This window comes from Lissotriton vulgaris, chromosome 10 (assembly GCF_964263255.1).
Source record: "Lissotriton vulgaris chromosome 10, aLisVul1.2, whole genome shotgun sequence".
In the NCBI taxonomy this organism is placed as follows: Eukaryota; Metazoa; Chordata; class Amphibia; order Caudata; family Salamandridae; genus Lissotriton; species Lissotriton vulgaris.
Window position 1 is genome coordinate 888871111 of NC_141698.1, and position 26435 is coordinate 888897545.

General features: G+C 46.6%; 1 protein-coding gene across 3 annotated transcripts in view; it reads left to right on the plus strand.

The window, feature by feature from the left end:
* Positions 1-26435, plus strand: part of AKAP9 (A-kinase anchoring protein 9) — a 1796561-nt gene that overhangs the window by 1702365 nt on the left and 67761 nt on the right. For all 3 annotated transcript variants that reach the window (XM_086941844.1, XM_086941845.1, XM_086941846.1), the window contains one exon: positions 14532-14617. In XM_086941844.1, the coding sequence (XP_086797970.1) occupies positions 14532-14617 (86 nt within the window). The remainder of the gene's footprint in view (positions 1-14531; positions 14618-26435) is intronic.

Below are 26435 nucleotides of genomic sequence, written 5' to 3' on the forward strand. Positions count from 1 at the left end.
TGCAGGGATTTTAGTCAGCAAAAGCGTAGTGATAGAAGCATGAGATCCACGCCCCTTGGCTTTCCTCCAAACCTGGCCCCAGTATTTTCACTATCCAGGGACACCAGCAGAGGTTGGGGGAATTATTGTTGCTATGCATGTTTTTCGTCCCCTGAAGAACTATGCTATTTCTTTCTGAGCTTAAACAGGAATCCATCCATATCACTGTAATGCTCACCAGCTCATTGACTGATGTCTGGGTTCTGCAATTCTGAAACATGCACAGATTACCCCAGTACTCAAAGAAAATAATCTAATTGAAGTCCAGTTGATCCAGCAAAATGTATTCATGTGTTCGAGGCATATGAGCTGCAGATTGCACACTGCGCATAGATCGCCACCTAGTGTTGGGCCCGGATGTTTGCAGTTTGTTGTTGTCCTGAAAAGTTCTTTGGAAGTCACGAGATATGTGGCTCCTCCTTTGGCCCACATTGCGCATGGGCATCGGCTCCATCCCAGATTGTTTTTTTCCCCCTTCGGGCTCGGATGTGTTTCCTGCACTCCGGTTAGGAACCAAATTTCCTTCGGATGGCAAACCTCACCCAGTTCAACGGTATTGTTTCGATCACGCTCCACATCAACGCGATTCTTCACCTTCCAAGTCTTTTGATTCCGGTCGTCGACGAAGGCCTTCGGGCCTACCTAGGCCTTACTTCTGGCTCATGGGAAGGACGCCATTTAAGAAGTGTCCTCGATGTGGGTCCAAGTTTCCCCACACCGACCTACATGAGGTGTGCAACCTTTGCCTCTCGCCGGAGCACGAGGCTAAAGACTGTTCCGCTTATGCCTCCTTCCGCTCCAAGAAGACGATCCGGGACTGACGAGTTCGAAGAACAATGTCCTGCTCGTCAGCTTCGATCCCCGACGACATCTTCGAAGAGTGTGTCGACGTGCCAGAACACCAGCACGCCGAAGAGAGTACCAGCTCCTCAAACGCCGAAGACTCCGACGTCGAGGAAGTCACTCCAGCTCAACGGGTCGTAAGTAAGAGCATCAACCCCAACCCTTCCTCGACATCCTCTAAAAAGGCTTCGGGCACACCCTCACCTTCGAGCCCGGGTGCACACCGAGAGACTGCTTCCCATGCCCTGCCTTCGGACACGGCAAAGAAGCCCATTAAGCCTTCAAGCAGCTCGGGCTCGAGCCAGCCTATCCACGGTGCCGATCCTACACGACACCGTAGAAAAAGCCATCTTCGTCAACCACGCCGACCGTTGCTCCGACACCGAAGCACACGGCACCGAAGTCTGGCAGCTGCTCATCGATGCCGAAACCGCATTCGGAGCCAACTAAAAAAACGCCTAAAGCTCCAGATTCACATGCTTCAGAACAGAAAAAACACCCGGAACCGAAGAAACAGGTTCCGGTAAAGGACACTTCAAAAGGGCACACTTCTAAACCGAAATCAGCTACCGACTCTGTGCCGAAAAAACCTACGGAGCCGAAAACCTCGACACCGAAGGATCGTCCCTGTTCAGAGGAACTTTTCACACCTGATCCTAACCAAAAAACTCTTGTCAAGGATCCTAAGACTGGTCAATTGACTCTCAGTTCCAAAAAGAGACCACTTGATGTGCCAGCACCTCCTCCTCCTCCAAAGAAGAGAAACATTGCAACCTCTCCATTAAGGGTGCCTTCTTCTCCACCTCCCCATACTGTTCCCCCTCCTACACCTACTCCACCGCCCCATACACCTACACCATCCCCTGATCCACATGAGGATGTAGGCACAGACTCTGATGACACAGATGGAGGTACGCATGACCCAGCAGGGACCAATAGTCCCCTTCAGTCACCTAATCCATGGGATGATTACAACACCTCTGATGTGCCTTATGTCCCACAAGACGACATATATACTCTTCTAGACCATCCCCACCAGAGGACACTATATGTTTTAACCTACTAGTCCAAAGAGCTGCCCAATATCATGGGGTGGACTTACATACAGATGCGGTGGAGGAAGATTTCCTACTAGACACTTTTGATAACACACAAAGGTCTACTGCCATATTACCAATGCTTAAGGGTGTAATCAAACATACAATAGAGGTTTTTAAAGACCCCGTCAGGGCTAGGGTCCTCAATCCTCTAATTGAGAAAAAATATAGAGCTGCCTCTACAGAGGCAGTCTATATTAAAGGTCCAGCACCATTAGACTCTTTGTAGTGTCTAATGCACGTAAACGTGCTAATTCTCAGACATCAGGTGAGGCCTCACCACCAGACAAGGAATCCAAGCTACTTGACGCCTCAGGCAAAAAAACTGCGTATCAAGCAGCTAATATCTGGCGCATCGCCAACACCCAAGGGTTGCTGGCCAGATATGAAAGAGCTCATTATGATGAACTAGAGTCCATAATGCAGCATCTACCTGACAAATACAAAAATAGTGCCAATGAACTTATACAGGAAGGTAAACATATTACCAACACTTCCATTCGCTGTGCCCTAGATGCGGCAGATACCGCCTCAAGAGCAATTATTACCAGCACCCTCCTACGTAGACAGGCTTGGCTATGTATCTCAGGTTTTAAACCTGAGGATCAAAACTCCATCCTTAATCAGCCATTTGATGAGACACATTTATTCGGCCCAAATGTGGACGTGTCTTTGGAAAAGATGAAAAAAGACACAGATACAGCAAAATCTATGGGAGCCTTGCAACAGCAAGCTCCCAGGCGTTCTTTGCGTCGCTCATCATACAGAGGCAACACTAGAGGCTACTCCTCCCAAAGCCCCTCCACCTCTTACAAAACCCCTAGCTAATCCACATTCACTAAGGGCTACCAAAGAGGGGGTTATAGGGGTAACAACAACAAAGGCAGAGGCAAAACCAACAACTCCCGCTCTGCCTCTACCCCTACCCAATGACTTTCCTCCCCTCCCCCCCCCCCTCAACATTACACTCCTGTGGGGGGAAGACTGCAACAATTCCTTCCTGCCTGGACCAACATCACATCAGACAGGTGGGTGCGACAGATTATTCAATCAGGTTACTGTCTAGAACTAACTTCAACCATCCCAAACAGCATCCAATGTCATAAGAACATCTAGCACTGTTAAAGCAAGAAGTACAATCCTTGATACAAAAATGTGAAATAGAACCAGTTCCTATGCACCAACAAAACAAAGGGGTTTACTCTCTATACTTTCTGATTCCAAAAAAAGGACGGCTCTCTAAGGCCTATTCTAGACCTCAGACCGCTAAACATATACATGCAGTCAGACCATTTTCACATGGTCACACTGCAACAAGTCCTTCCGCTTCTGTCGCAAAATGACTTCCTTGCTACTTTAGATCTCAAGGACGCATACTTCCACCTTCCCATTCACAAGGCTCACAGGAAGTATCTCAGATTTGTAATAGACGGGCAGCACTATCAATTCAAAGTACTCCCATTCTGAGTCACAACAGCACCAAGAGTATTCACCAAGTGCTTAGCAGTGTTGGCAGCGCATTTACGAAGACAACACATCCATGTCTTCCCGTACCTCGACGACTGGCTCATAAAAGCCAGCTCATACAACCAATGCGTGGAACACACTCATGCCACAATACAACTGCTCCACAACTTGGGGTTCACAATAAACCACGCCAAGTCCCATCTACAACCATCCAAAGTACAACAGTCCCTCGGTGCCACAATAAACACCTCAAAAGCGCTTGCCAATCCCACTCCAGCGAGGATAGCCAGCATACAAACTCTTCTAACAAGGTTTCAGCTACAACACTCCCTTCCAGCAAGAGTGTTCATGAAACTCATAGGGAAGATGCCCACTTGCATTTTCATAGTGCCCCATGCAAGACTTCAAATGCGTCCGCTACAAGAATGGTTATCACATCAGTGGAACCAGGCTCAAGGTCAATTGACAGACCTAGTGTTGGTAGACGGTCGGACTCATCGCTCTCTGCAGTGGTGGAACACCAAAAACCTTTCCAAGGGACGACCTTTCCTAGAGCCAGTTCCTCAGATAATCTTAACTGCAGACTCATTACTCCCTGGCTGGGGAGCCCACCTACTGTAACACACCATGCAAGGCAGGCGGACACCACAACAAAAGTTTCTCCACATCAATCATCTGGAGTTACTAGCAATATTCCTAGCACTAAAAGCTTTCCAAAAGCAAGTATCAAACAAAGCTGTGTTAGTCCGCACAGACAACATGACAGCCATGTATTACATACAGAAGCAGGGAGGCACACACTCCCTGCAGCTATCTCAACTAGCACAGGACATATGGCGGTGGGCTACACCTCAAAACATATTCCTTCTAGACCAGCATGTTCCAGGAGTACAAAATACCATAGCGGATCTGTTAAGTCGACAAATACAACAGACCCACGAGTGGGAACTTCATATGCAAGTTCTTCAGCCATTCTTTCAGATGTGGGAACAACCTCAGATAGACCTATTTGCCACCCACGAAAACGCCAAATGCCCAAGCTTCGCCGCCAGATATCCACACCCACTGTCCAAAGGCAATGGAATATGGATGAAGTGGTTAAACAGATTTGCGTACGCTTTTTAACCTCTACCACTCATGGCACTAGTAGTACGCAAAAGCATTCTCTCACCCTCATCCTAGTTGCTCCAACTTGGGCCAGACAGCCGTGGTACACCACACTGCTACAACTGTCTGTAGTACCACACTAAAAATTGCACCTGTCTCCACACCTCTTAACACAGAACCGTGGAGAGATCAGACACCCGGACCCAGCTCAGCTCAACCTTGCGATCTGGCTCCTGAAATCCTAACATTTGGATATCTGAACCTTCCTCCAGACTGCATGAATGTCATTAAAGAAGCTAGACGTCCAACCACTAGTGCATTTTATGCAGCCAAGTGGAAACGATTTGTAATATATTGTCACAACAACAATATTGATCTTCTAGGTGTGTCTATTCAACACATCATAGGATACTTACTGCATCTCCAAAGATGTAACTTAGCATATACCTCGATTAGACTACATCTCGCTGCAATAGCAGCATATCTGCAAAACAGACAACATCTATCTCTATTCAGAGTGCCTGCCATTAAAGCCTTTATGGAAGACCTTAAAAGAATAATTCCCCCCAGAGTAGCACCTTCATCTGTGTGGAATTTAAATGTTGTTCTCACACAGTTAATGGGACCTCCCTTCGAACCCTTACACAAATGTGAACTACAATTTTTAACGTGGAAGGTTGCGTTCCTAGTAGCTATTACTTCTATGCGGAGAGTTTATGAATTACAAGCACTAACTATTCAGAACCCTTCTTGCAAATGCATCACAATAAGGTAGTTCTGCGTACTAATGCAAAATTATTGCCCAAAGTCATTTCTCCCTTCCATCTCAATCAATCTCAATCAATGGAACTGCCCGTTTTCTTCTCGCAGCCACAGACAGTAGCAAAAAGAGCTCTTCATACCCTAGATGTCAAAAGAGCATTGCTAAACTACATAGAGAGGACACATCCCTTTCGTAAGACAAAACAATTTTTGTGTCTTTCTGTGGACTGGGCTGATTGCCCTGAGGCACTAGCAATAGCTGGGGGTGGTGCAGAAACGACTGTGACAGCGTTACGTGGTGTTAAAGACGGTTTTATTGGGATACCACGATGATTTTTCATCAAAGTTCTCCTGGTTCTGAAGGTGAGCCTCTCCTTGGCGAACTGGCTGGGATCCGTCTTGGCGGTTGGTGTTCTTCCGTTTCCTTTCCTGGACACAGCTCGGTCTCCTAGGTCAGGGTCCTGAGGTTAGGGCTGGTCTTGGCTCCGGTCCCCCATGTAAGAAAAGACCAACAGAGAGGGAGCCGTTAGTTCAGCCGTCCGCTGGGGTAATATTGCACCGAAGGGACCGGGTGATATGTGAGGGTATAATTGTCACCAGTGGGCTTGTCACTCAATCCTAGGTCGGTGCAGTGGGTGCGAGGGAAGGGACAAGACAGTGAGGGATATACGCGGGGTAAAAGTGAAACAAGAGGGAGGGATCACGCAGGACACAAACAGGGGCTATTTACACTATCACATAAACTTGCTTTCCGCCCAAGCCGCCATACGCTGCCTTACCTGGGAAAGCCACGCTCCTCCCCCGGGAGAGTGGCACGGCGGCTCGCAGGGTCGTTGGCCTCCTGGCACTCCCTCGGTCTCTTCTCCTCTTGCTTCTCGGAATTCCACCGTATTTCTCCTTTTCTCCGCGCTCACCGGTTCCTCGCCTCCGTCTCCGCCCCTCGCCGTCTCGCTTGGGGTGATGTCACACGCCAGGTAATACACTTCCTCCTCCTTATCCAATCCTGGGCTAGTGACGTGCGTCGAAGGCCTGTCCTCCTCCTCTGAGTACGCCCACTTAAAGGAGCCATGTTCCTCCTCGTCATGTTCGTCCTGGTCCGACCCCCATGTCTCAGTCTGCACCGAATCAGGGTGGACTAGGTCATTCCCGGGTGCCCACCACTCGTCACCCCTACGCAGCCTACCCACCCCGTTACACTTTCTCACCACCACACAAAGGTAATCCCATTTCAAAATCTGGGATAGCTAGATGGATTGTCAAATGCATACAGATTTGTTACCACAAAGCTAAACGTTTCCTCCTAAACCCACTCTACAAGAAAAATAGGGGCTTCAATGGCATTTTTAGGGAACATTCCCCTAGATGACATCTGCAAAGCAGCTACATGGTCTACACCGCACACATTCACAAAACACTATTGTGTAGATGTGCAAACCAAACAACAAGCTAATGCGGGCCAGGCTGTTCTCAAAACATTATTCCAAACTACTGCAAAAGATAGGGGTGGTCGCCGCTAAGAGTGGGTACTGCTATACAATCTATGCACAGTGTGCAATCTGCAGCTTATATGCCTCTAACAGAAAATGCTACTTACCAGTATGCATCTGTTCTTGGCATGTAAAGCTGCAGAGTTGCACACACCACCTGCCTCCCTGGCTACCCTTGTCCGTTCCAGTATTATCTTAATTAGATGCAAATTATATGGGCATCCATCCTTTTCTTGCAAAGCTCCATCATTTCCATATAGCGAATACAATCTGGGGATGGAGCTGATGCCCATGCGCAATGCGGTCCAAAGGAGGAGTCACCTATCTCGTGACTTCCAAATAACTTTTTAGGACAACAACTTGCAAACATCCGGGCCCAACACTAGGTGACCATCTATGCACAGTGTGCAACACTTGAGCTCTACATACCAAGAACAGATGCATGCTGGTAAGTAGCATTTTCCTTCTGCCCTCCTTCTTTCTTAATAGGATCTTGGAAATGTTCATCACCAAACAGTTGCCTATTCATTAGGAAGCACATGAACTATTGGGTGACCTCATCAACCTTAACATGGAGAGACTGCACTGAGTGTCAAGTATTTGAGGTTACTTAACATTGTAGATGAGAGGGCAGCTGCACTCTTGTGCTCCTCTGCCTCACTGTTGCATTTGATAGCAGCTACCACATTATCTTGATTAACAGTTTGCAATAAGCGGCTGAGTTTGCCTTTAGTGGGTATCAGGGTTCTTCACTGCCCTCCGTGCCTTCTAATATCTGTAGGAAACTAATTCATTACTTAGACGAAGCATATGGGTAGTCTTTCATGTGTATGTCAATACTTAACTGCTCCTTCCACTCAGAAAATATTTTAATTGGATTCTAAAACACTGACTAAAAAGGACAGAGAATGGCTACAGGGAGGATGGATTGCTTTAAATGCCAGCATGACTGGACTGATACTGGTGGGTTACTGCACAGCAGTAAGACAAATAAATGATTTGCGATTACTCCTTGACCCTGGGTGATCCCAGTATTTGACTTTCAGAGTTTAAAACTTAGGAGTAGTGTGTGGTGTTTGGCGTTCTGTAAGTAAAGAGAGCAAGAGCAAACATTGGCAGGATTTGGTTGTTTTGATATTCGTTTACTTAGTATTTTACAACCTTTTATTGTCTGAAGTGAACAAAGTCAGGATAGGCAGAGCCAACATGCATTCATGTTAAATTAATGTGGCGCAGGCTTCATACCACTACTAACAAAATTCTGTGTCGCCTCCAGTAGCTATAGAATTAGGCAGTCCTTATGGAAATACATATAAATTGCAACTGGTATTTGAGTGAAGACTACTCTGGTTCCTGATTGTTTACAAGGTCAACATTCGTGCGCTCATGAATTTGAGGACTATTTATCCGGGAGGCATGGTCCATAGGCTAAACTCACCATCTGAATAAATCCTTGTTATCGGGGGCTTTAGAATGGCTGGAAGTTCCTTGAATATAGGGTTCTTCCGAAGTAACGGAAGGAAGGAAGGAAGGAAAATGCTGAAACAATCCCCCCTAGATCCTTGAATGCCTACTTATATTTCTCTTGATAATTGTAGTGTGAACTTCATTGTGTTTTTAAGGCCTGCCTTTTAGACTGACCTGAGTGTTCTGTAAACGTTGTGTTGTAGCACCAGTGCTATGACTGACACTTTTGGTCTTTAGCATCCTGCATACACTTCTGGCTTGTTACATTCAGTCCTTAATTTGAGTTAAAACCAGCCAGCGATTTCAAGGCTGGCTTCACATGATACAGTGTGTTCACATTCAGGTTACAGGTAGCCACAGCAGTCTGGTGGAGACTTTCTTGAGGAGGCTAATATAAACTTGTTGGAAAACTAGGCAGTATCTATGAGGCCTGCACAAATAACATGTCACATTTGTCCTTCACTGGGAACGAAACACCCTAGTGTAGCGCCTGACTCTCAGAGGGTAGTGTTGCAGAGCAGTCTAAGGCTTACTCAATGGAGGTGGTGTGGCTAGTAATCGTCGTTACAGGTGCACAGAAATAACACTCAATATTTGATTGTCCAGTCTGTACTTTGCTTTATAAAAGAGTACATTTATTAAACACACACTACTTAATACTATGCACCAATTTACAAATATACATAAGCTGTTATTACTTTGTGACCGTACATAACATTTCCACCCCTCCCAAAAAGGGGGGTGGGGTCTAGTACCACCACTCCCATGTATGCACATCATCTTGCCCCCTAATGCAGTTAGTCGAAAATAACCTGGAGCGAGGGCCCTGCGCACTGGCAGCATCCCAGTTGCGACCCACCTCATTATCTCAACAAGCATTTAAACTGTGTACACCTGCCCTGGTAACACATAACCCTGACTGAACATGTCGTACTGACCATATAGTATACACCTCTACCTCTTAGGGCCTAACAGTCTGGATCACCTAACGCAGCAGCAAGAATACATGTTTGGGCATCACTTTAAATGAGGTACTTATCATAGAGGATAACCATTATAATGCATTGCAATCACAGCCTCTAAAAGGCATCACAGGTAAAATCACACGAGTACGCAAATACAGCCAGACACCCTATCAGGAATGCCCAGCAACATAACTCGACTTTGCTTATGACATCACCTTACACAGGTACTTCACATAACGGGTGACTTCCAGTCCCTCTAAAAAGAAATTACATAGGTAAATGCATACACCCCCAGCTGTAGAACAAAAGTTCCAGCCCAGGAGGTGATTAAATGCTAGCTGAGCCCGTGAGGGCGTTAGTTCTTCAGAGTCCCCAGAGACTTAGGGAGGGGCTATTCTTCTTCATGCTGGGGAGACTGCGTTGCTCCTGCAGCTCCCCCTGCACCTTTTCACACCGTTCGTGGTGACCTGTCCTGCTGGGGCCACCACACACAGCAAAACAGACAGGCATTTTCCTGCAGGCCGCCCAGGCCTGCAAAGCATTATGGGGCGTTTCTTCCAGCTCTGTGCATATTATAGCAGCGGCTCTCCTGCTGTGTCGGGGAGAGCCGCGCAGCTGCTTCGGCGGCCTACCGCCGCATCCAGTTCAGCGTTGGGGGGCCCAGTCCCACCCGGACCCTAGGGGATGGATCGCAGTATGGGGAGGCCACCCCCGGCTGCTCCTGCCGCGGTGAGTGGTTCCTTTGGCTCTGGGAGCCCACTCCCTCTTCTTCTCGTGGGGCCCGGTCCCACCCGGGCCCCGCATTGCCCATTCGATGGAGGGGAGCCCACCCCCTGCTGCCCTCGCCTGCTCCCCGCCCGGCCAGCATCCTCGCGTGCTGCTGCAGTGCCTGGCACCTCAGTTCTGGTCTGCCCGCTCTGGCGGGCAGACTCGATACCTCCCGCAGGCCCGGCTGGACCTCGGGGAAGTGCGGCGGCACTCCCCCGGCCTCCTCCTTCTCTTCGGGGCCCGGGCCCCCTTGCACTTCTTCACATGTAGCGCAACGGTGCTCCCCGACCTCCGGTTATGTCTTCGGGGCATATTCACTGGGAGCGCGACGGCACTCCCCAGCATTACTTCCGGGTGACTGGGCCAGGAGTTAGGATTCCGAGCCCCCTTGACTTCCTTCGTTGTCGCCGGGGGCCATGGTGGGCTCCTGGCACCCCGGTCGGGCACCTTCACGGGGAGCGCGACGGCACTTCCCGACTTTTGTCTTCGCGGGGGCACGACGGCTGAAGTTGGAAATCCTGTGACCCTTTTCACCATCTTCATGGGGAGCGAGACAGTGCTCCCCGTCTTAGCTTCTGTTGGGGGAAGCCCCTAAGACCTGACCCACCCTGGGGGCACATTCAAGACTGGCGGCGGAGCCCCACGCGCTTCATCCTCAGTCTTCTTGGAGGTCAAAGGTCGCCTTCCTTCTGGGGGGCATAACTCAGCCCCTAGGGTACCGATCTGCGCCGTATTAGTCTCCTCTTGCTCCTGGTGGGGCTCCCCAACCACTGGGAGCAGTCTCTTTCACCCTCTAGGTCTCACAGAGGGTGGATTCCGCAGGAGCTGTCTTCACTGGCTCCCTGCGCCAGCCTCTCACCTGGCTGTTCTCCTGGGCCTCTCTTCTCTCTGTGCAGAGGCCCAGGCTCCTGCTCACTGGTCCTGGGCTCCCCTCCTGGTACTATTCAGGATCCTGGGACAGTCATGGGGTTTCTACTTACAACTACCCATGGTGCCAGGCTCCAGCACAAGTCTTCCTCAGCAGACCACACTCCAGAGAGAGCTCCTCTTCATGTGCAAACTCCTTTTAGAATTGGGGAAGGGGCTGGCAGGAAGTCTCTGTTTGCCCTATCACACAGCGGCACATCACTGCTCTGCCCCTGCTCCCTCCTTCCTGCCCAGGCCTCTGGGTTTGTTCAAAAAGGCGTCGTCCAGGGGTCTCGTGCCACATGGTCTCTGAGAGCCCCTTTACCCCTCACTGCCTTCTCACCAGAGCAGCTTGGTGCCTTGCACCAGGTGTCAGCTGCTGATGGTAAACCTGTAGCTCCACCCATCTTCTCTTCTTGGAGTGGAGGCCTTCGCACTTGGAATGCTTGTTGTGCAGGGCAGGCTTGGGGGAGGAAGGTCATTAATTCAGCCTGGCTGGGTCAGCCCCAGCCAGGCCCTGGTTATGAGCTGACTCAGAGAAATATGACATTTCTGGATGACCCAAAAGCAGTACAAATATGACTTTGGACTCTTTAGAATGCTTCTTCTCACATAAGTTACAGTGGACTTTGGTGCGTGTCTGGAATTTGTAGGCCCTAGGAAAGTGAAACTAGCCCATGTGCTCCCCATCGTCATAGGAGAATAATGGAATACACTGTAAAGCACACTGACTTTTCCTCAAGTGTTTCTTCCCATTGTAGAAAGCCTATTCCATATCACCACCCAGCTCTGCATAAGTCCTACTTCACCATTAATTTTGTAGCTGCTCTGGGGCTGTGCACGCCAGCAATCTCCCCTGTGCAGCCCCTACACGTGTGCACACTCATGCACACATGTGCCTGCATGTAACCAGCCCGGTGCCCCTTACTCCAGCAGCAGCGGCCTAGTCAAGCCAGGGGGACACTGGTAAAATTCACATGCAGTTTCTTTCATCATGAGTTCACTGGGGTGAGTCCCAACTTATGAGGCCCTCCCACAGTAAAAGCTTAACAATTAGGTGTTCAAAAAGCGAAATATCTGTGCGGCTCAGATGGTCAGAACCACCTTATACCAAAACTACATTGCATTGACCCAGGATCCCATATAAGTTCTATTCAACTACTGAATTGGAGATGCTTGGAGTGAATTCTTTGGGGTCGAATTAGTTGGACATTGCTAACACTGATGACTACTTTAATTTTTAGTGGAAATGTGAGATTGGAGTTCCATATTTATTTGATTGTCTGTAGTTTTAGGGGCAGGAGTATGTCCAGGTTTGTGGACCAGTTAAGCTGGAGTGCATAAGCAGCTCCACCCACCAAGAACGGAGTTTTTTTCTCACTCGCCAGTGTTAAGTTGGCAAGCGCAAGCAAGGAAAATCTTACTCCAGACCACCTCCCGTGAAATTTCTCAGTGTGGGCGGTCGCTTTGAGAAACCTTCCATTCGCGTAGAGGAAACTGCTGCCTGAGTAGAACATCTGCACGAGCAGCAGAAGGAAACAGCGCCCTCTTCTGCTGCGCAAGGTGCCATTCGCACTGTAAACATTTCCAGCTCGGAACTCTGCGGACTCCGCTCAGGCCTACAGTGCACTTAGTAGTGGCATTTCTTATATGCACGCCTTTTTAGCCAGTGGAAATATGCTCCCTGCTACTACTGAATCATAACAGTCTTCATAATGCCCATCAACTCTGCATGCTTTGTGAATGAACGGCAGGTGCTCTTGATGCAGCACCCCACACCAGCTTTTTTCCAGACAAGTTTCTGATGAGGACCTTGGCCTATCCATGTTGGTCAATCCATCACTGTGCCAAATTTTTTTGCTCCACATCATCCTTCAAATTAGAGACTCCATTGTCTCGAACTTAAAAGGATGTTGAGATTTCACATTTACCACACAAGGATCTGTGCAACAGCAATTAATTCGATGTGCAGCAAGGTACAATATCCTTCAATCCGTCCAATATACTGATGTTAGTTTGCTAATACTTGTTCACAGGAAGCAGAAAACAAAATATTAAGTTCTACCATTTTGTATTATATGCTTACACACTACGTTCCTGTAAGTATCCATGCAGACTGTTGTACTAATGACTGCTGTATTCTTCCCACCTACCCATGTTTGTAAAAACTCAATAAAGATGATTAAAAATAAATAAAATGAACCGCCCAAGGGGGCCCTCATGCATATGACCAGCTCTTTGTAGGATTTTCTGAAGCAAGAAAAGGGAAGGTGATGCAGACAAGGACTGTGCCTAGATTGATAGTTTTCTGCTCTAGTCAATAAGCATCCCCCTGAAGGACTGCAGGCTCATTCCACCAGGCCAAGGCTTCTGTAAAGGCATTGGCAAAGTGGCACTGATTCTGGACATGTATAAGGCTAGGACGTAGGTGTCCATGCTCATGTCCGCAAAACCATACAGCTTTGACAGCCAGATATGAATGGAGGGCTTTTTTGCACACTCGGTTCTGGAAGACATTCTGGTTCGAGTCCACTCCCCAGACCCTCTGCTTTGGGAGGTACTACTATGATTTCTAGTCTTAAGGGAAAGAATGCGCTGTTAGACATATCCAGCTTCTGTAGCACTCTTTCAGGTGGATACTCTATCTAATCGTATATCCCTCACTGCCCTCCAACCTCCTGGCTCTGTGGAGTTGACTCCTGAGCGTTCTAATAAATTGTAAGTTACATTTTTGCACACATTGCCACCTGCATTGTTTTTGTAGTGATCCACTTCTTAGTGAGCAGAATGAGAAATCACATCTGCTTACAGGGGTGGCACTTATATGCTACTAAGCTGTGGCAGTACGGAGTAATTTCAGCGCCACATGATGGCACCTGTTGGCGTGCAGGAGTATTGCTAAGAAAATTCTCGCCAGTCCAGTAAGCAATCTGGGGATATTCTTATGGGGAGGAATATGCAGTTAGATAAAGTATCCACCATAAAGAGCATTACCGTTGAAAGTAACTTATTCTTTTTCGACCTAATCGTTGGAGGGCACATATGCAATTTAATTTTAACAGGAGAGATGATGTAGCCTAATGGCTGAGCAGTCAACTTTGGAGCTGGGGAACCGAGTTAGAGTTTCGCAAGGGACGCTCAATATACTGTGATTCTGGGCAAAGCACTTAATATCCCCATGCCTAACAAAATGAATGTGTCCATCTGTACTGCAACGGGTGCTCATGTAAAGCGCTCTGATACCTTCGGGTCAAATTTGCGCTATATAAAAAGTCCCCAATTTTTTTTTATAATTTGGCCAGAAACAGACCTGTTTACATAATTATAATGAAAGATGGTGTTGTGGACCACTTAGGAATTTGTGTTATCTCTGCAATCAGAATGCTAAATATGTTGATTTTACATGTTTATATTCCAAGGTTTTGTTTCTTGACTAATATGCAAAGAAATTGACCACTAGCAAGAGGTAGATACAATAATTGTGTGTTTCCTGTGTCAGCCAGTTTGAAAAACATTAGACCATTTAAAAGTCCAAAGTAATATTAAATAGTAAGCATGTTTACATTTGCTTTAAAATGTATGAAGTGAAAAATGAAATAAAATGTCTGTATATTGCTTTGCAGAATGAAGTTCTTAGTTCGTAGATGGCAACGAGCAATGGGTCCTAGCTCAGTGACTGTTAATAGAAATGGGTTTGCACAGAGTCCAGGTAAAGAAAAAACGAAGTATTTATAATTCAGACATCAAATTACATTTAATTGTATTCAACTATGCTTCAGTATATAGAACAGGTTCAGTGATAAGTGCTTGAGACATTTGCTGTGTCTGATCATAAACACAACTTTAAAAAGCCATAAGTAAAAGTCATTTATTAAGACAAATTCTGGTGTCCCTGTTCTCCAATTCTAAACTCGAGTCAGATCAATTTGTATACAGTAGTTTTCACTTCAGTCTAATGTGTAAACGTTTGCATTGTAAATTAGTTCATAACAGCTGCTTAACACATCTACTTGTAGGTAAAACATTTTCTCCTCTGCCCTTGAGACCTTTCCATTCCAGGGCCTTCTTCTCCATGAGTGGACTCTTTCCCAGGGTGAAATATTGTCCTCATATTAAGCTTAGAGCTGATGTGTCTTAAGCCCTCAGGCAGGGTGTTTCCCAAGGCATTCACACATTGAATACAGATGCTATGTTTATCCTGCAAAATTATGATCTTCTGTATCCTAAACCTAGCAGACTGCTTCACACCTATACAAATCTATTGCAACTCTGTTGCTTAAGTGGGTCCTATCTGACACCACATCAGCTGTCAAACAAGGGTTTTTAAAATGTATTTATTGTTTCATTTTCACCCTATGATTATACATAACATTAGTAGGCAAGACACACAGAGACATACAAGAAAATACATATCCATCCGAATTGGTTAAAAGAAGAAAAAAAGATGCTATAAAGCATACCAAATAGAAGTCCTCTTTAGTACATTCTGCACATTCTTAGCAAACATATTAATTCTTCTCCTAAGTCCTAATTGATATTAAAGCAAGCAACCAACTAATCCTGAAGCATGTAGAGAAATATCTCCATACACTGGATAAGGCGCTAGTGTTAATAAATATACATAATATCAAAATCTCATATCATAAAAGATCAGCAATATAGGGTCATACCAAAATAACCATTTCCTTGCGTGTGTTAAAGTACCACGTGAAAGTGCAAGTGCATGGAAAAAAATGGGCTCAATTCATAAGAGATCATATACATAACCCTAACAATAACCTTAGATATATCATTATGGTTAAAAAAAAGCTGAGTGCAAATGCCCAGGATAGAGAAGCAAAAACATGTACATATTTAATTAATTCAACAATGTTGATATCTAATATCCCTTGCAGCTCAAGATAGACTTACCAGCATCCCGCTTGCATTTCTACCTCATATTGAACCCTCCAAATCCTTCATCCATTCAGTAACTGAGGACCAGATCCGGTCTTCCCACTATCTCTTCTTGCATCCCTTAAGTCTATATAAACTAATTTCCATGTTATATTTGGCCATAAAGCTGAATCTCCCCATTGCAAATGTTGGTGGCTCTGGTTTCAGCCAGTCTGACGCAATGCAAAGTCATGCTACAGTCATGGCGATAAATATCAAGTAAGATTCTTTCTTTAATATCCCATTGTCTTCTATATCATCTACCAACCGTTATGTTATGTTATGTTAATGGTTTTTGTACCGCGCACAGCTGCCCCAGCAAAGGGGCGTCCTGGCGCCAGGAAGGTATACACAGCATCACAAAACGCAAACAGAATCAGGGATTTTTATTAAAAAGAAAAGTTTTGATGGCACGTCTGAACTGGTATAGATCTTCCAGAGCTCGAATTTCATTGGGAAGAGAGTTCCATAATTTTGCGGCTACTACTCGGAAGGAGCGACCTCCAATCCTGCTCAGCAAAAAGCGTGGAACAACAGACAAATTCTGGCCCATCGATCTCAAGGATCAAGAAGGAACATATGGGGTCAGTAAGTTCATCAGAATAGGTGGGGCCGTGCCTTTCAAAATTTTAAAAGCCAGGCAAAGCACCTTAAACTCGATCCGCCGAGCAACAGGCAGTCAATGGAGCGCTTGCAATGCTCTGGACACTGAGCAACGACTGGGCAACCCTAATACCGCTCTTGCGGCGGCATTCTGCACTCGTTGCAGCCGCATAAGTTCTGCCTTGTTCGTACCTGCTAGCAGAGCGCTGGCATAATCTATCCTAGATAGTACAGAGGCTTGAACCACAAGCTGTCTAGTGGGGGCATCAAAAAATTTAAGCACTGGTCTGACACCCCTGATGATGCCAAAACAGGAGGCAGCCACCCTCTTAGTCTGGCAGGTGAAACTAAGCGTAGGGTCCAGCCAGACCCGAGATTTTTTATCTCCATAGCAGGAGAAGGGATCATTCCTAACTCGGGAGGCCACCAGTTGTCATTCCACCATCCAGGTTGCTTACCGACCACCATAACCTCTGTCTTTTTTGTGTTCAATTGGAGACAGTTCTGGTTCATCCAATTGGCCACAGCACGTAACCCCTCACAAAAGTTGAGGGCTTCCACAGCTGAGTCCCCACTTAATGTGACCGCCAGCTGCGTGTCATCCGCAAAGGACACCATTGTCAGACCCCAGCGTTTGACTACCGCAGCCAGCGGTCTCACATATAGATTAAATAGAGTGGGGCTCAAAGATGATCCCTGTGGGACCCCCAAGGTGAGCGGGTGAGAGGTGGATTTACCGGGTGGTATCGCAACCTGAAAAGATCTGTTGGAAAGGAAGGAGCGGAACCAACCTAGAGCCAAACCCTTAACCCCAGCTTCCTCTACGCGCCGCAACAGGATCTCGTGGGACACCGTATCGAAGGCGGCACTCAGATCTAACAACAAGAGTGCCGCTGTTCGTCCGGTATCCAGCACGGAGCGCAGATGTTCGACCATGTACAGCAAGGCGGTCTCCGTACTGTGGCCTGCACGAAATCCATTTTGCGTGGGATCCAAGATGTTAGCTTTGGCGAGGTGGTCAGCCAGGATCCCATTCATGTGGGCTTCAGTGACTTTAGCAGCCCACGGCAGCAGTGAGATGGGGCGATAGTTCTCGGGTTTTATTGGATCTAGGGTAGGCTTTTTTAGGATGGGTGTAACTACCGCTTGCTTCCACTTGGTGGGCACAATCCCTGAGGCCAGTGACATGTTGATAAGGGCCAGCAAGGGTGCGCGACAAGTTGCCTGCATGTTTTTAAACTGGGCCGGTTTAAGAGGGTCTGCAGGGGAGCCGGATTTAATTTTGAGGCTCAATAGATCAAAACCCTCCTCAGAAAGGGGGGCCAGCATATCCAGAGTCATATCATTGCCCTTTGGGGTCCGAGCGGTGCATGATAGTTGGAAAAGTGCGATAGATTAATTGCACCTTTTGAACAAAGAAAGAGGCCAGACTTTCGCAATGAGAGTCGGTGCATATTTCCGCTGCGGAAGCCCTCTTAGTTAAAAGATTAGTTTAGAGGGGTTAGGGCTGTTCCGAAACTCCTGCGCTTAATATGCGGCATGCGTTCGACAAACCGCTCTATGATATGCCTTGGTTAAAGTGAGGTAGCAGGTTTTAAGCGCGGGGTCATAGGCTTTCCTCCATCGCCTTTCTGTTTGCCTACAATCTCTCTTGAGAGACGCTAAGGTCTCATCGTACCACGGGCTATGGACCTTAGTCCGGCATTTGGAGCGTACCAGGGGGATTAGAGAATCCAAGGCCATGCCAATCCAGTTGCAGAATAAATCATAACCACAGTCAACATCCGAAAAGGGAGGTAAGGGTGTCTTTCCTAGTAGAGAATAAAAATCTTCTAGTTTTAATTTATTCCACTGGCGAGAAAGAGAGGTTTTATTCTGTGTCACAAAGAGAGGATCTGACACGGGAATGGTTGCCTTCACCAGCATATGGTCCGTCCATGTGAACTGGACAGGTGGACATATAGTTATGTCCTCTAAGGTGGTGAAAAACGGGTCCAGTATATGCCCACCTAATTGGGTGGGGGACGACACTCTCTGTAGGAGCTGCAAGGCTTCTAGATCGGCTAAGCAGCTCTTGATGGAGGGTTGCGATGTACAATCAAAATGCAGGTTGAGGTCTCCTACCACATTAAAATTCGCACAGCCAAGAGCCTCATTTGAGAAGTGACACAGATCTACTATTTGGCGACATGACTTAGGAATACCCATATCCCTTGTAGCAGAGATTCTAATATAGGGTATGAAAAAAACGTGTATAATTTCCACCTGGTCTGAGCCACACCGTTTACACTTGCCATCAGAGCCACCTCCGCACTTAGAGATTTGGCCACAGTATAGTATAAGTTAAAAGCTGCCTTAAAATAATGGCTCCTTAGACTCACAGTTAATAGGACCTTGTCACAAAGTTCCAGTGTTTCCCCCATATTTACTGAGGAACAGAAGTCAAAGTCTTTGCCGTCACATACCCAGATTAACACTGATGCTACTTACATTGGATTGATTCTGATGGCCAGATGGTCGACCCTAATGTTGTCTTTCCTGGCATTGTTACTGAGGATCATATCTCTGTGCCACTAACCTATCTAGTAACCTCTGTGAATTTATTTTCAATCCTTGCCTCTCTTCCACCAGGTGTGTGCCTTAGGAAGGGCGCCTTAAAGGATAGAGAGTCTGGTACTCTGCATTCTACATCTCTGGAAGTGGCCACTACCACTGTAAACACTGGGGGACAATGTGCTGGACATCAATAGCGTAGCTCAGCTAGTGCATTCTGCATCTCTGGAAGTGGCCACTACCACTGTAAACACTGGGGGACAATGTGCTGGACATCAATAGCGTAGCTCAGCTAGATCTTAGATGAAACACCTCGACCCAAAGGGTCGAGGTGTTTCATCTGAGATCAAAATTAGCCATGCAGTCTGCAGAAATTGGGCAATTAACATCTCTTGCAAAGCCATCAGACCCTAGATCCTCCTTACAAGTACCTCATTCTACCTATGTGTCTCTAAGTGAAGACAGAAATAGACTGAAAAATTAGAGCATTACTAATCATGCTGATCTCTGACCCTCTCCCTGTCCGGTCTCTGACACATCTAATACTAGGCCAACGCGCTAGGTACCCCCATGTAGCAAACCGCAACTAGCCAGCTCTTCGTATAAATCTTTGGGTGGGTCGACTAAATAGGTTTTCGCTCCCAAGGAAGGAATGGTCTGAGGGGGGATATGCTCCAGCCAGAAAATATGGCTTTGGCAGAAGAAACAGGCACTATTCACCTGGTAAAGTTTCCCACATTGGCCCAGAGAATGCATGTAGACGAGACCTCCCTGATAAATAAATGTATATACCATATAATGATATTCCGCAACTTTCGTTCAATCATTCACTTTGACATCTTGCATGCCAAGCTCTGCATGACCCCTCTGATTCTCCAGGGACTTTTACATATATTGGGATAAATTTGAAGTCCAAATTCCTAGTGGAGGGTTTGGTAAGCTTAGAGCTGCTTAGGGCCCCCCTCCCGGCACACTGATGAGGGTTAAACTCAATCCACCCTCTATCTGTAACTCACAAGTACCTCAGAAAGAGACGTCCTGCAACCAGACTGATGCCATGGTTACATCCAGGATAGAATGACTGGAAAATATGGACCCTCTGTGCACTATTGGGGGGAGGAGTTATTCACTCGATCTTGGGTCACCTTGGCCCAACAGCGACTCTGGTCACCTGACCACAACTGACGATGACCAATTCACAAATTGCACTATTAAAAATATTCTGTCATGGAATATTGCTGGTGTAAAATCCTAGCTGAGTGATCCAGCCAGGGGGTCCTTTATTGGCCAGTTCGACATATGTCTTCCCCAGGAAACATATTGTCTTCGCTCTGTCCATAGATCGAGCTATGTGTCTTATCTGATCCCGGCTCATTGTGTTGGAAGGGGCTGTCCTTCTGGCGGCCTTATCTAGGCAAAAGTGGCCCATAACATCAAAATGCGCTTACTTCCCATTGTCTCACATGCCATCACCGGGGATGACTTGTGCACTTATTATTTGTACAATGTATTTAATCGTGTGGCCAGAGGGAGGTCAGACACTGGGAATGCAAGACCTCATCTCGCACAGGGACATTTATGATACACACAATGTTGTCATAATTGATGGTGTCTTCTACAACACATATGAGCCACTAGACAACAATAGCATCACCCCCATTGCTGCGGAAGACGAGGAATGGGGCATACCTATGCTCAATAACACCCAAGTAAAATGCTGGTCAGGTGCCTCCTACCAGCTTCTGTCTTTTACATTATCCTATGGCTTGAGGGCTTGTAATGGCTGCACACTATCCAATAAGCAAGCTAGCCATACCTTTAACCGACCCGGCCATACAAGTAGAATCACCTACATTTTAATTACCCATTCTCTTTGGGGTAGTCTGGTCAACATTAAGGTAAAGTCAGCCCTCACCATTGTGTTGGACAACATACGCACACGGGTTGATGAGGGCCAGACCACCCTCCTGATCCTTTTAAAGGGGGTGATGAGCGTGTTTGACAGAAATTCTTGATATCCTTAGGCTGAATCCTTACTCATGCAATCAGAGTCAAAAAGTCCAAATTTATGTAGAAAAGTTGCTTTTTATTAATTTAGATAAAACCATGAGACAGCCGACACGTGTTTCGCCCCCTGTGGCGATTTGCGCCGGGGCTTTTTCAAGGCTGTAAAAGATCAAAGATACATCTGTGAGCGCAAGTGATTAAAGGAAGTGCGCCTTTGACCCAGTACCAGTGAGATGGGAATTGTGAGGAAAGGGTGAAATAGTCCGAGCTAGGTGAAGACTAGCGTGATATTATAATACAGGTTTCAGATTAGAGGTTATTTGAAAAGGATCAACCCAGTGATGATTATAAGACAATGAAGAGAGAAAGGCAAGTAAATGCGTGAAAAAGTTAGAACATAGCCCCTCTGTGAGTTGTATAACATTAGTGATTTGAAAGGTTATGTATAAGGAACTTGAATCAAATAGTTTACAGAAAGTGCAATACAGAGTGTTCAGTTTAGAGCAACATGCACGAGATGATATGTAGTTTCAAATGATCTGAGTGGCATGCCAGTAGAGTGTAAGGCGAGATAAAAATTTTCAATAATTTCTACATACCTATTTACAGTATATTGTGTTCATTATAGATCATCATAACGCGCGAGCACTATTTAATCAAAGTGCGGTTTTAGGTTTAAAGAAGCGATGGCGTGGTCCTAGCGGAATTAAAACATCGAGGGGGTGTCCCTTGCGATTACGGACCACTTACTTGTGAGGGTGTAATACCCAATTCTCGTCGTTGTCCTTCCACTCGATGTTCGCCGCTTTCGCGTTCTCTGAGGGAATGTCCTGCTGCCACTTTTAACCCGGAAAGAGAGAGGTTGACCCGGAAGCATGGGTCCCTTGATTTTGCTCTCATACGATGTTGGTTGGCTAATTAGCTTATACTTTAGCGCATGGACTACATGGTTTATATTTCACAGTAAGTTCACTATTTTCTGGTAGTTGTTCACGTTACTGTAAATGTTCGAGCGTTTTAATAAAAAACTGTCTTAGAGTAACCCGAAGGTCACAGACACGGTGACGTATGTATAGTAATAATCAAAGGTGGACTTAGTGTGTTTTCGTGCTCCGCCATTTTGAAGTGGTCTAGATTATATGGCTATAGTGTTTAAGGATCGTGATTGGCATAATAAAGCGGCGTATTTAAGCAAGGGTTGCAAGCCTAAATGTTCAATTAAAATTATTGTTGATATTTTAAACAGTGGAGGTGTGCAGGATTTTAATCGTAGAGGTCAGCGGAAGTAGTAAACAGAGAGGAGGGGTGGCCACACATCATAAGGTGTGGATTGGACAACAGAGTCAATATATCGGAATCATCATTTTAAAATGATAAACCTATTGTGGGTTATTGCCTAGGCAGGGCGGGTGTTCATTAAAACAGCATGTTGCTGTAAAAATTCCAGAGGTGGTATTATGGGAAGGAATATGTTGAATGGTAACAATTGTCGAATGCAAAAGTTCTTCTGGGTATTCTACGATAGTATTATGACAAATAGACAGGGATAAGCCCAAGCAAGTCTAAATGAGCGTCAAAGTCAGTATATGACATTCATAGCATATGGACATCACATATCTGCTCTTCCGTATATAGTTTTGATCAGTGGATATATGGAAGCAAAAGAATATAGTTTGCATAGATAGAGAGATAATGTCCACAGTATGACCAGTCTGATGTTTTTGGATTCATTCTATTGTATGTGGAGGGTATCTGACCAAAAGCAGGGCAGGCCACAGGCTCCTTATGTAAGGCTCTGATTTGCAGGTACAGTTTATTCCAGCCAATGGTGCCATTCATATTCTTGGTTTAGGCCTTTTTCCACTGTTTCCATTTTTATGATCAGAGAGCTCTCCTCTCTTCGTAGGAGGCGGTCTACATCACCGCCACGTTTAGGTTTCTTGATTCTTTTGATACCTACAAAGGAAAATGTTAGGTTATGTTTATGGTGTTGCTGGTAATGTTCCACTAATGATTGTCTCGTATCTGATTTGTGGATATTCCGGTAGTGTTCCTGAATGCGAATTTTGAGGGGTCTCCTTGAGCTCCCAATGTAGTTTTTACCACACGGGCAGGTAATCAGATATATTATATTTGTGCTTTCACAGTTGATGAAGTCATTGATTTTATATCGATGTCCGTTTAGGTTAACTTCTTTTGTCTTATTTCTTTTGTCTTGGAGTTGCCAAGTTTGCAAATTGAGCAGTTTGTACATGTGTAGAAGCCAGTGGTTTGTGGTGGAAAAATCCTAGGTTTGTTTTTTACTTCAAAAAAAGAAGGGCATAGTATGTCACGTAGATTCCTGCTTCTGGAGAATCCTAGTTGTGGCTTGTCAGTTAGAGAGTCTGATAGAGTGGGATTGTCTCTCAGTAGATGCCAGTGTCTGTTGAGGATTTTTCGGATTGTGTGTTGTCCACTATGATATTCAGTATTGAAGCGGATGATAGATTTTTTCTCTTTGGTGATGTTATTATGAAGTAAGGATTGTCTGTCAGTTTTTAAGAATTTCTCTTGTACTTTGGATAGTGATTGTTCGTTATAGCCTCGTTGTTTGAGTCGTTGTGTTACTTCCTCAAAGTAACTCTGATATTCTTTAGTTGAACAATTTCCTGTGGACCACTCTCTTTCCCTAGAAACCCTCCTGATCCTTCTAGATCTGACAGCGGCTTTCGATACCCTCTCCCCCTCAGTACTAACAACTCGGCTGAGGGAGATTGGGGTGCATGGAGCAGCCCTGGATCTTCTCACGTCTTTTCTCACCCACCGAGTACAAAGAGTGAAGCTGGGGGACTATTTATCTCCATCCCTTCCTGTGCAATGTGGGGTCCCTTCGGGGTCGGCTTTAAGTCCGACCCTTTTCAACATCTACGTGACCCCACTTGTCAGGCTGATTAGATCTTACGGGATGGAGATAATTTCCTATGCTGACGACACCCAGATCCTTGTCTCTCTCTCCCATGCTAGCGCTCCGACTGCCTCCAATTTTAGATCCTGTATGGAGGCGGTCGGCAAATGGATGATCACAAACTCGCTTTAACTAAATGGAGAGAAGACAGAGGTGATGGTGTTCGGAGGGAAAGAGGAAGTATGGTCTTCTAGCTGGTGGCCAGAGTCACTAGGAGCCTGTCCCACCCCTACTGCCTCTGCCAAGAATTTGGGGGTCATGATTGACCCTGCCCTTGACCTGAGCAAGCAGGTTAGTCGTACCATCTCCACCTGCTGGGGCATTATCCATATCCTGAGAAGGATTAGGAACTACCTCTCCCTTCAGGCCAGGAAACAACTAGCAGTTGCTCTGATAGCCTCTAGAATAGACTACTGCAACGCGCTGTACGCAGGCCTGAAAAAGAGCCTACTGCAGCGCTTGCAGGTAGTCCAAAATGCCGCGGCCAGGTTCGTCCTGGACCTTTCCAAGCGCTCCTCAGCCACAGCAGCTAGAAAGCTACTACACTGGCTCCCTGTAGAGGCACGGATCCATTTTAAGATCGTATGCCTGACATACAAGGCTCTGGCCAGAAACAGCCCCTCTGGTCTAGGCTCCATTCTGTTCCGCTATCTCCCCACCAGGAATCTACGGTCCTCCGGTAGACTTCTGCTAACGACCCCTCGTTTCAGGAGAGCGAAATGGGGCGGCAGGGCCTTTTCCACCTTGGCCCCTACGTGGTGGAATGCTCTTCCTCTGGAAATAAGATCACTGCCTTCCCTTCAGGCTTTTTTTTAAAAGGGCCCTGAAAACTCACCTTTTTACGCAAGCGTACCTGTAGCGAAGCAGCAATCTTTCTTTTGACCTCTTTCTGTTAGGCGCCTTGATACCTTCGGGTTATTGTCTGCGCATTATAAATTTTACTCATTCATTCATTCATTAGGGTAGATAGTGATCACAACACTGCTTAGTGTTCATAAAAAGATTTATTTAACCATTTAGCTAATATCCCCATATCACTAACTACTGATCTTCTTCCCTTGAATGATAGGCGCAGCGTCAAGTGGGGTAGTGTTGCTGTGAACTTGGATACCAGAGATACAATGAACCAGGCTCTCTTGGATGCTACAAATGGGCTAGACAATTTTACTTTTACCTAGGTTGTGGATCAGGTTCAGAATTCCACAATTGCATAGATAAATGGGCATCTGTTCGAAGTAGTCATCCCACTCCAAGTTGTCGAACTGTTTGGGTAAGTCTGGGAGCTACAAGAAGAAAATGAAGTTGAAGTGCTCTTCAACTCCCCCTCACCCCCCTTAACTGTCGGCTAACAAGAGATGGAACATCCCTCGAGGCGTAGCTCTGCGGTTTAGCCAACTCTGGGCCTTCCCGCATTTTCAGGAGCCAAAGCGACCCCCGCTAAAGTAACTAAATTTTACAGGCCATGCACCTCATATTTAAGTGGCATGTTCCCTCCAACCCGCCTGCTGGCCCCACGGATTCAGGAGGGGCTCCTACTAGATCCACACCAGCTCCTCCTGCTCCAGATGGATCCAGATCGGTGCCGGTTGTACCATGTTGATCTTCCCCGGTGCCAGTCCCAAGGCCGACACACCCAGCGCCTTACCCAGTCTCATTCCTGACTTGGACACAGTGCTGGAGGGGCATTACCCAACTCAAGCGCTGACTGGAGCCATGCCTTCCAGGCCAGAGCCTGAGTCACATTCCTACAGGCTAGGAATCAGGATAAAATGGGAAGGGTCCCTGGCCCCTGAGGAACACCAGCCTTATGAATCCTTGGACTGGTGTGATGACATGGGTGAGGCCAGTTTACTGGACACTTCTCCAGATACTGGCATGCTTTGTTCTCCTACCGTGGCTATTGAGGAGGGTGCATATTTCGCAGTGGTGGTGGGGAGAGCGGGTGAGGTCCTGGATCTTAGTTTGCCCTAGGTGGCAGTCGAGAATAATGTCTTGATGGAAGTGCTTCAGCTGGGAGTGTCCCCTTCTGAACTGCTTCTCCCATTTAATGAAGCACTTACTGATGTCCTCCTTGGGACCTGGTCCAAGCCCAGCACAGGGGCTCCTGTGAACAGGGCGATTGCCTGCTGCCCGTGCCCCATACCTGGTGACCCCAAATTCCGGAGAGCTTGGTTGTCTAAGCCTTTACTTCTCTTGTAATTCCTGGTGAATTCCCAACTACTCGCCGGATCGGGAATCCAAAAGGCTGCAGAATTTCGGCAAGAAATGTTTTTTCTTTCACAAACTTGCTGTTGCGTGCAGTGAACACCGCATGCTTTTTGGGCTGCTATTAACACCCCCGTGGGATATGGTTGCACAGGTGCTGCCAATGGTCCGCTAAGTTCACCATTCGCTGTGGACTAGACACCACCGACTCCCTAGGCAGAGTGGTTTTGTCGACTGGCCCTGTGATGCCACGCCTGGTTGAGGACTACTGGCTTATCTA